Raw genomic sequence first — 10,874 nt, 5'->3', positions numbered from 1 at the left:
TATTAGTATTAGTATTAGTATTAGTATTCGTATTAGTATCATTATCAATAACAACATCAGTATCAGTATTAATATCAATATATGTATGAGTATTGGTATGAATAATAATATTGGTATTAATATTGGTATTGGTATTAATAATATTATTATTATCAGTATCAATATGTGTATGTGTATCAGTATGTGTATTAATATTAGTAATTTAGTTTCAATATTAATATTCGTATCAGTATCAGTATCAATATCAATATCAATATTATTATCATTATTATTATTATTATTATTATCACTATTAGTATTCGAAGTCATATTAGTCTTGGCGTATTAGCATTAGCATTAGTCTTAATAGCATTAGTATTAGTATTAGTATTAGTATTAGTATTAGTATTAGTATTAGTATTAGTATTAGTATTAGTATTAGTATTAGTATTAGTATTAGTATTAGTATTAGTATTAGTATTAGTATTAGTATTAGTATTAGTATTAGTATTAATATTGATATTAGTATTAGTGTTCGTATTAGTATTGACGTATTAGTTTGAACATTAAATATTCGTATTAGAATTGGCGTATTATTACTAATAGTAGTGTTGATATTAATATTAGTATTAGACTATTAGGATTAATCATCGCATTAATATTAGGATTAATATTAATATTTGTATTATTAGTATTAGTATTAGTATTAGTATTAGTGGTAGTATTAGTATTAGTATTAGTATTAGTATTAGTATTAATATTAGTATTAGTATTAGTATTAGTATGATATTAGTATTAATATCATTATTAGTATTAGTATTAGTATCATTATCAATAACAACATCAGTATGAGTATGAGTATGAGTATGAGTATGAGTATGAATATCAGTATCAGTATCAGTATCAATATATGTATAAGTATTGGTATGAATATTAATATTGATATTAGTATTGGTATTAGTATTAATAATAGTATTAGTATGAGTATTAGTATCGGTATCAATATCAATAATAATATTAATATCAGTAGTAGTATCAATATCAATATCAATATTATTATCATTATTAGTATTGGTATTAGTATTAATAATAGTATTAGTATTCGAATTCATATTTGTCTTGGCGTATTAGCATTAACATTAGCATTAGTCTTAATATTAGTATTAATATTAGTATGAGTATTACTGTTCGTATTAGTATTGGCGTATTAGTTTAAACATTAAATATTCGTATTAGAATTGGCGTGCTATTATTAATAGTAGTGTTGATTTTTTTTTTTTTTTTTTTTAGTAAATTCAAGTCCATTACAAGGGGAAGTAAGGGAGGGGGACTCGAACCCTAGACCTTTACCCTATTGGTAAATGCTAGGTATCAACTCTCCTAATGAGGGTTGGTTAATAGTAGTGTTGATATCAATATTAGTATTAGACTATTAGTATTAATCATCATATTAATATTAGGATTAGTATTAATATTAGTATTATTAGTGTTGGTTTTAGTATTAATATTAGTATTGGTATTAGTATTATCAATGTTGGTTTTAGTATTAGTAGTTGTTAGTGTAATATTAGGGTGACATAGGCAATTGTACGCCGCAATGTCCAGAGTTAAAAGTAGATTTGAGATAAATATATTTATCAACTCAGAATCGGGCGATATAACTAACTTTACTAGCAATGTTGTGTGTACAAAAGATTTTCAACGAATATGATGGTAAATCACAAACAAATGTATATTTTGATTCAATAAAACATTTTTTGGGTATTATTTACATGTATGTCAACTGTTCAAAGTTTTCATTCGTTTTATTTTATCCAAAATAATAAAAAAAAAAATTTGATCCCGTGCATCGCACGGGTGAATTACTAGTGCACTTTAAATTTAAAAAATATATATAATGCTAAAATTAAAATTAATTTCTTGACTTCGAATCAAATCACAAATTATTGGAAAAATATCAAATCAATTTAATCCGAATAGAAGAATAATTTAAAAAGAAAAGAAAAATAGAAATCAATAGGATATTTTAGTCTTTTACATGAATCAATTGATCTTTTTTCTATAACCACTCTCTTTTTTGGAGAGTGAAAATCACTTGCGGTTCAATTTGATGGAAAATGTAACTGAAACTATCTCCCTCAAATTTCAATGGGGTAATGTGCCTAATTTCATACCATAAGGGCGTAATGTGCAAAATGTCAAAACCACAAGAGGGTTATGTGCCTAATTTCATACCATAAGAGCAATGTGAAAAATGTCCAAACCAGAAGGGGGTTAAGTGCTATTTATCCTTATCTTTATATTTCTTTTACAATTTTAGAGGGTGTTTGGATAAGCTTATTTTAAACAGCTGAGAAGCTTTTACGTCTGATAGGATGTTTTAAGAGCCGATAAACTGTTACAACTTATTTTTAGGATTAATATTTAGAGTGTTTGGATAATGGGCTTATTTCCTATTTTTACTCATTATAAGATCTTAAATAAAAAGGTGGGGTAGATGTACTGATTCAAAAAGATCTTATTTGGTCTCCAACAGCTTATTTTAAAAAAAATTAAGATATTTTTTTCTAAAAATTGACCAAACACTTTGGAAGAGCTTATAAGCTCTAAAATATCTTATAAGCTCTTTTTAACATCTTATAAGCTTAGGCAAACACCCTCTTATTTTCTTCTTGATTTTCGTTTTTTTCTTTTTCTTTTTATAAAAAAAATTCCTTTTACAACACATCTTAATTCAATCTTACATGTGTTGGGAATTGATTCTCAAGACCCAAAATAAATGCATATAAAATTATTATACATTATTTATCTACTTAATATGAAATTATATATGATTAAAAAAAACTTATTTTTTCAAATAAGTTAAAGAATTCATTGACTACGAAATATAATATTATTTGCTTAAGGTGGTGTTTGAAAAAGCATTTTGAAATTGATTATGAGCTCTTTTTCTCATAATTTGGTTTTAGGTGTTTGTAAAATTAACTTTTGTTTTTCCTTCTCTTAAAATAAGCTATTTTAAACTATTTTTTTAAAAGTATCCTTGTACCTGTTTTTTCTATTTAAATTAATTTTAGAAAATATTTGCAAACACCCCCAACTTTTATAAATAATCAATTCAAATCAACTTAATTACCAGTTACTAAAGGAAAATAAAAAAAAAATGCATAGAAATAATGTAAACAAATAACATAAACCAATAACATAATTTTTCAACTGCCACGTTTAGGAGGGATACATTATTTATTCGGTTGAAATTAAATAAATATCCACGTGTCCCAGATTACGGCTCCACCTAAGGCCATGCCTCCTCCATCATGGTTTCAACCAACAAATATCACGTTCCCTTCCAAGCCTATAGCCTATATTAATAACGAACCAGAGTGTTTGTTTACCCCTTTGGAACTCGATCAGACCACCAAACAATTTGAAAATGCTTTAATTCTAAAGCTCTTTAATGGCCGGCCAAGTATTCACGACATCAAAACTCATATTGTGGCGAATCGGAAGCTTGGACATGAACCCTGTTGTCAGCTTGATATATCGCATGTTCTTGTAATCACTGCTAACAAAGAAGATATGGTTCTTGTTCTTTCTAGGGAATCGAGATATATATATATATATATATATATATATATATATATATATATATATATATATATATGTGTGTGTGTGTGTGTGTGTGTGTGTGTGAGTGTGTGTGTGTGTGTGTGTGTGGCAAAACTTGGTGAAATTATACCAGATACAGTGCAAACATGAAAACATAGAGAAAATAACACGAAACGTGCAACGTACATCCACCTTTCTAGTATTCACAAAAATAGTATATACTGTCTTTATTGGAATTATATTATTCTTATTATTGCAGATAGTATTACAAAGAGATGGTGAAAAGAAATACGATGAATTATGAAACAACACCTGGTTGTTTGAGTGGTCCGAGAAAATAAGCGAGTAGTCCTGAAAATAGTTTAATATGGCGGCTATCAACAAGTATATATGTACCATACGCAATGGGAAGAGCAAACTGCAGCTGATGGTCACCTTGGATTCCAAGGTGACAATCCACTGGAATTTGCTCTTCCCATTGAGAATCATACAAATATGCTTGTGAAAAACCGCCATATTAAACTTTTTTCAAGTTGGCTGAAAATGGATTATGATTTGATTTTGATCATATAACTGTATTTAAGCATATAAGTATTACTTAGAGTTAGGCAGAAGAGGAGAATTGTGTGTCTTGTATAAGCCAAAACAAAAGTCATAAGATTAGTGTGCAAAAGGAAGTTAGGAGAAGTTTAGTTAAAATGCACACCAAAAGCATTTCCTTTTTTTATACCTAATATACTTTAATTTACAACTACTGATTGGGTTTAGTTAACTTTTCAATATCTTATGTGTACATATTATAGTCACTAGAACATGTGCGGGCCGTTATGTTTAGTCCCATGGTCGCTATGCAATTTTCCTATGTAATTTTGTTTTTTTATATTTTTGGCTTGATTGGCATACGTTCATTTAAATAGTATGATATACTTAAAACATATAATATAATAACTTTTATTAAACATTGAAATATATAGAAACTTTCACGTGGGGCACTTTAATTTAAGTACTTATAACAAATAAGTCTAACATGGGCTACATATTCATAAAGGGATCTATACAAAAATCTATTTTACAAAAAAACCAGACAATGTTCAAAAGTTTGTAAAACTACATACTCATAAAGGGATCTATACAAAAATCTATTTTACAAAAAAATCCAGACAATGTTCAAAAGTTTGTAAAAGATTAAAATATTCTCTCACATTTTAATATGCTCTAATTTCATCATGTAATTCAATTTAATCTCAATTTGACCCTAAATTTAACAAATTATTCAATTTTGACCCTTAACCCAATTTCGACCATCGGCGCCGTTGAATGCCGGTCAACCGAAGTTGACCGCCGATCTCTGGCGTTGACTTTTTTTTTTTTTTTTTTTTTTTTTTTTTTTTTTTTTTTCTCTTGAACATTTTGGCCCATTTATACAGTAATATTAATGTGGTTGACAATAATATTAACTATATTACTGTCTAACACAATAATATTACTGTGTTAAATAGTAATATAGTTAATAGTAATCACTACAAAAAAAGAGCTTTTAAATAACGAAACAATGGTAACAATTGTAAAATTTGTCACAATAAGTAGTCTATCGTAACGAATTATAATTTTTGTCACGAAACATTCATTGTTTTGTAACGCTACTATAAAGTCGTTACCAAAAGACGAATTTCGTTACCAAAAAACCTAATATTTGGCGACAACCAAATATATTGTTACAAAACCTTTATTTTTGTTACGAAAAAATATTTTCTAGTGACAAAGATAAACAATCGTTACAAATGTGATAATATTGTCACAAAAACTTGTTATTCTTTTGTGACAAATTTGAATCTATTACAATAACTTAATGGAATCCACACTATGCACATGATATTTTTATTTTCAAATACTGGAGCAACAAATTTTTTATTTTTATTTTTAAGATACAAATAATCAAATTCTAATTTATTAAGATAAAATTTCCCTTTTTTTCCTTTTATTTTTATTTTTCGTAATAAATAAGTAAAACATATAATTAATAACAAGTTAATAGGAATTTTTATTTAGTCAGAATATATATATATATATATATATATATATATTACAGAAACCTATACGGCTATACCCACCCCCATTGAGTATTATAACTTGAGATCTCCAAATCTCCAAGTAGAGAACTCACGACATCAACCAGCGAAGGGGCTGCTCCTTTTGTCTTTCCCCCAAACCAGTCCCTCTCTCCCACGATTTTAGCCCCTCAATCTTTTTTTCCCCCCAAAACTCCCTCTCGTCATGCCTCTTTCATTTTCCCCCCAAAACTCCCTCTCGTCATGCCTCTTTCATTTTCCCCTAAATTATTTGCTGCCTATTTCATTCAATTTCTTTCTCCAAGATTTTTCCTATCCATATCTTCTGAAATTTGGGGTAGGAGATAACATATAATTCAGAGGATTTTCGAATTCATAAGAGAATCCAGAGAAATTAAAAGCAAATCAAAGGAAAAGGGAGCTAGGGTTTCAATTGATAAAGAGGAGAAATCGTTAATTGACAGCCGATTTGGTGGAGTTTTGGCGAGCAGGATACATCGTTAGGAAGCCTCGACATAAGCTAATTTTCCGGTGGTGGTTTACGGCTGTTGTCTCAGGTGTTGGTGGTCGCCGAAATTAGAGGTAATTAGACTTTGAATTTCGAATTTATTTCTTCTAGAAAGTTGTAGAGCAGACCAAATTCTGCAGGGATAACTATTTTCCCCCAAATTCAGACTATTATACGAACTACAAAACCAATTTTAATCTGACAGTTGTTTCGGCGTTATTTGAGAAATAATAAACCTTTTGCCGTCTTCGATTTTGGGGCAGAATTTGAGGGGTTTAGAGTTAGAATTTTAAAACAGTTTCTTTTAAAAAATAGTAGATAGCAAGAGAAGTTTAAAGATGTTCTGAATTTTACCCTTGTTGATAGAGTTTTACGGTCTGTTTGAAGTGGGAGACGAGCGAGTCTGAATCTGCCAATTCTGGCAGTTTCTGTAGTCAATCTTTCGGGGCTCTTTTATATGTGTAGTGTTAATATTTTGGGGTCAGTGTGTTATGTGGAATTGTAGATGAAGTTGTGATATTACGAGGCCGAGAATGCATCTACGCTTAGATTGGGCATTGGTGAAGATGGTTTTTGGGCGAAGTAGCAACAGCAGCGGCGATTGGGCAGAGCTGCAACGGCGATTGGGCGAAGCCGCAACGGCGATTGGGCGAAGTCGCAACGGCGATTGGACAAAGCCGGAATGACAATTGGCAAAGCGAAAATTTAAGGTAGAACTAGTAAAAATTGCTTTTGGTGTATTAGTTTTGGATCATCTTCTCTATTTAATCACTTGTACATATTACTCAAAAGATCAACCCATATATTACTTCGTATATGGTAAATTTGCAATGCTTGAAAAAACTATAACACTAGTTTAAGAATTTCTCAATAATATTCGTATGTAGTTATGGTAAATTTGCAATGCTTGAGAAAACTATAACACTAGTTTAAGAATTTCTCAATAATATTCGTATGTAGTTGATATAGGTGTTCGTTGCTTACAAAGCCTTATAACCAGTATATAACATCAATTGCTAACAACATTGGTAGCAAAAGTTCATATGCAATGTACACATATGAGCATGACAATATAAATGTTATGCAAATTCACATATTTCACCTCAATATCTTATCTCTTGTATCCATTAAAAAATATTGATACCGCACTATTAGATAACATATTTTGACAATTGAGCACGGATGATGTGGATTGCTCGTTGTTTATTTCTTGCAGCAGCTTTTACATTCAAAATTGCAACTTACTTTGTTATGTCTTACAGGTAATTAACCCCGCCTTCCACATAATCTTGAATTTTTCCACTTTCTAGATGGTTCTAGAAGTTTCCTAATAATGTTCATCCTTCCAATATTTTTTCCAGCTTCAAATGGAAATCCGAGAAATGCAAATTCTTTGCATTACATTGATCCTTCAGGTCAAAGAAACGCCTATCAGCAGGTAACACATCTGAACAATCACGACATTTTAGGTGCAAATATATTTTTCAATCTTGATTTGGGCTATATATGTTAAATAATGCAAAAACTCGTTTGTAGGCAATAATGGAGATTGGAGAGGTGATACAATTCTACGATTCAGACAAATGTTTTCCTGCTTGGGGATTCGGTGGAAGAATACCCAATGCTTCAGTATCTCACTGTTTCAACTTGAATGGAAGTTTATCCGATTGTGAGGTAATTAATATATATATTAATATATATTCTAGTTAAGGACCGAGAACGTAAACTTTGGATGCTAAGATGAATGTTGTCTAGGCTAGCTAGCTATTACTTGAAATTCTTATTGCTTCTTTAGTGGTTGCTTAAATCTCATATTCTGAATTCTTATCAGTGCTTTTAAAAATATTTGTTCTATTCTCATGATATTAGTTCTTAATTTCCATGTATGTCCTTATGTAATGTGTATCATTAAAATTATTCTGGTACATACAGTCGAATTGTACTTGTGTCTGCAGGTTTTTGGAATAGATACAATGGTGGATATTGCAACATGATGTTGCAGAAAAAAAGGAATTTATTGTGTTTTATATTTTCTTTGTTTAAAAAAAGAAAAACAATAAAACATGATGTATTTTATATTTTAAGCTTGTATAAGGATGTAATTATAAATTTATTGTGTTTTATATTTTATATTTTAAGCTTGTATAAGGATTTATATAGTATTTGTGAGAATTATATAGGTAGCAGAAATATTTTTTTTTTTAATAAATCATGAGTATTTGTGAGGATAAAAATTGTCACATAAGGTATTTGTAACGAATATTGTTATTACAAATATATATAAAATATTACTCCAAATTTGACTATTGGTGACGAATTTATTTCTTGTAACGATACTAAATAGTTTTAGTGAGGATCAAGTTGTTACCATAAATAGAGATATTGTAACAAACCATAGGTCGTTACAAATACATTTGTAACGAATATAGAAAATTTGTCACCTAAACTTCTAGCGTCGAGCTTTAAAGGACAAACAAAAGGTAACAAATCTGTCGTTACAATAAGTTTTAGCGACAAATTTGGCACTTATTGTGACAATTTTTTTCCTTGCTAAAAGTGTCTTTTTTTGTAGTGAATATAGTTAATATGACTGTGAAGCACACCAATATTAATGTTTAAACAGGGCAAAAAGATGTTAAAGAAAAAAAATTCAGAAAAAAAGAGTCAACGTCGTCGGAGAAAGGCGTTGACCGCCGGTCAGCGGCGGTAGAAAGAAGAAAAAAAATATTGAAAGAGTCAACGCAAAAAACCGGCGAAAAAATCAAGAGAGAAAAGAGAAAAAGAAAAAGTCAATGTTGACCGGCGATCAACGGCTGCGACATGCGAAATTGTACTCAAAATTGAGTTTTGGGTCAAAATTGAATAATTTGTGAAATTTGTGGTCAAATTGAGGTTAAATTAAACTAAATGATGAAATTAGAGCATATTAAAATGGGGGAGGTATTGTAGTATTTTATACATCTGTGGACAATGTGTGGATTTTTTTGTAAAAGAATTTTTTGTCTGGACCACTTTATGAATAAGTATGCCATGATAGGCTTATTTATAACGGAACTTTTAAAGTGAATGTTTTAATTTTGTTTATTTTATTTTAGTTTTGCCAAGAAAATATTTTATTCCATATATAAATATACCAAGGGGCCACCTTAAACATTTTATGAGCATGTGAATACCCCTAGAATTGAAGAATAAGAATTGGGAGAAATTGAGTTTCCTAACAATTCTACAAAAATTACAAGTTTAAAAAGAAATATAAAAAATTACAAAACTGCACTACTAGAAAAACGCGTTTTAGCAACGTCCATATCCATCGCTAACCAGTATATATCTGTCGCAAACATCGTCTTAGAAACGGAACTTCGCCGTCGCCATCTCCATCGCTAAACGGCGCCTCGCTAATTTTAGCTACGACGAGATTAAATCCCTCGCTATATTTAGCTACGGTATTTGCGTCGTCAATGTGTGTTACTAATGTGGAGACAAAATTACAGCGTTGCTATAGTCGTGGCTACTGTAGAAACAACACTTGATTGTCCCATATATGCACGAAAGGCCCATAGTAATTCATGAATTTCTTATCCATGACACGTGCATTGTAGAATTTAAATTCTCTAAAATATCCTGAAAACTTGATTGTCAAAATAATATGAATATCTCATTATTTATTGATTGTGAAAAACAACGAAACATTAAATTATAAATGTCTATAAACTAAACTTGAATACTCATAAACTATCTTTTTTTACTTTCATGAGTTATAGCCAAAGTGTAATGAATATGATTTTGTAATGCATCTACACATATTAGGCATTCATTTCACAAGAAATGATAAAGGTGTTTCCCGAATATTAAAAATAAATAAAAAATGATTGACACGTATGTTACCTATGTGTCGTGCATTTATTGGTGAAAAATTGCCAAAAATGAAATCCACAGTCCTAACCATCCTCAACGATATCGAGTAAGGAAAACTACGAAATTATGCCTAATAAAAGTACATATGTGCACAAAAGGCCCAAGGTAATTCATCAATTTCTTGAGCAAGGCACGTGTATTGGAGAAACTAAAGTCTTAAACTAGCTTAAAAAATTGATTGTCAAAACAATATGAATACATCGTTAGCCGTTAAATTATAAATGCTTATAAACTAAAGCAAAATACCTCATAAACTATCCTTTTTTTACATTCATAAATTATAGCCAAAACGTAATGAATCAGATTTTTTTATTGCATTGACACATACTAAGCATTCATTTCATAAAAAAATGAAACATTAATAAAAAAATAATAAAAAACTTTTGACACACACCGCACCTATGTGTCGTGCATTAATTGGTGCAAAATTAGGACAGCTGGCTTAGCTAACGCATGCACTCCATAAACCGCTCGACGGGTACGTCACCTATGTTTCGTGCATATATTGGTGCAAAATTTCAAAAAATGAGAACAACTGTCCTAGCGAGTCTCAACAATATCGAGTATGGATGCTTAGTCTACAAGATACGTAATTTTGAGTCTAGAAAGTAAATAAGTATAATTCATATTATATTATAAAATAAAATTTTAACTATTATTTATCATATAAAATTAACATGTAACCAAAATTATATTGTACTGAAAATAAATAATACATTGCATAGACATTTTATGAACGAGAATCATATATATATATATATATATATATATATATATATATATATATATATATA

General features: G+C 29.5%; 1 protein-coding gene across 6 annotated transcripts; it reads left to right on the top strand.

Moving 5' to 3' along the window:
* The first annotated feature begins 5,879 nt into the window (after positions 1-5,879).
* Positions 5,880-8,295, top strand: LOC148771782 (protein BONZAI 1-like). Of its 6 annotated transcripts, none has more exons than XR_016030297.1 (6): positions 5,880-6,239; positions 6,671-6,875; positions 7,382-7,427; positions 7,527-7,603; positions 7,702-7,839; positions 8,121-8,295. XR_016030297.1 is itself a non-coding variant. In XM_088815516.1 (5 exons), exons 3-5 carry the CDS (start codon positions 7,499-7,501, stop codon positions 8,157-8,159), a joined length of 282 nt encoding a protein of 93 aa, XP_088671642.1. In that variant the 5' UTR covers positions 5,880-6,239; positions 6,651-6,875; positions 7,428-7,498; the 3' UTR covers positions 8,160-8,295. The 6 variants fall into 6 exon arrangements, 2 of the variants coding, with proteins under 2 accessions (XP_088671642.1, XP_088671643.1); XR_016030296.1 differs by having other exon boundaries at positions 6,651-6,875; positions 7,385-7,427; XR_016030294.1 differs by having other exon boundaries at positions 6,651-6,875.
* Positions 8,296-10,874: the final 2,579 nt, after the last annotated feature.

The sequence above is a fragment of the Erythranthe guttata genome, chromosome 3, assembly GCF_056151865.1.
Source record: "Erythranthe guttata isolate IM_541 chromosome 3, IM_541, whole genome shotgun sequence".
NCBI classification, from domain to species: domain Eukaryota; kingdom Viridiplantae; phylum Streptophyta; class Magnoliopsida; order Lamiales; family Phrymaceae; genus Erythranthe; species Erythranthe guttata.
Note: the sequence above shows the minus strand (reverse complement) of the source record. Positions and strands in the feature narration are given on the sequence as shown.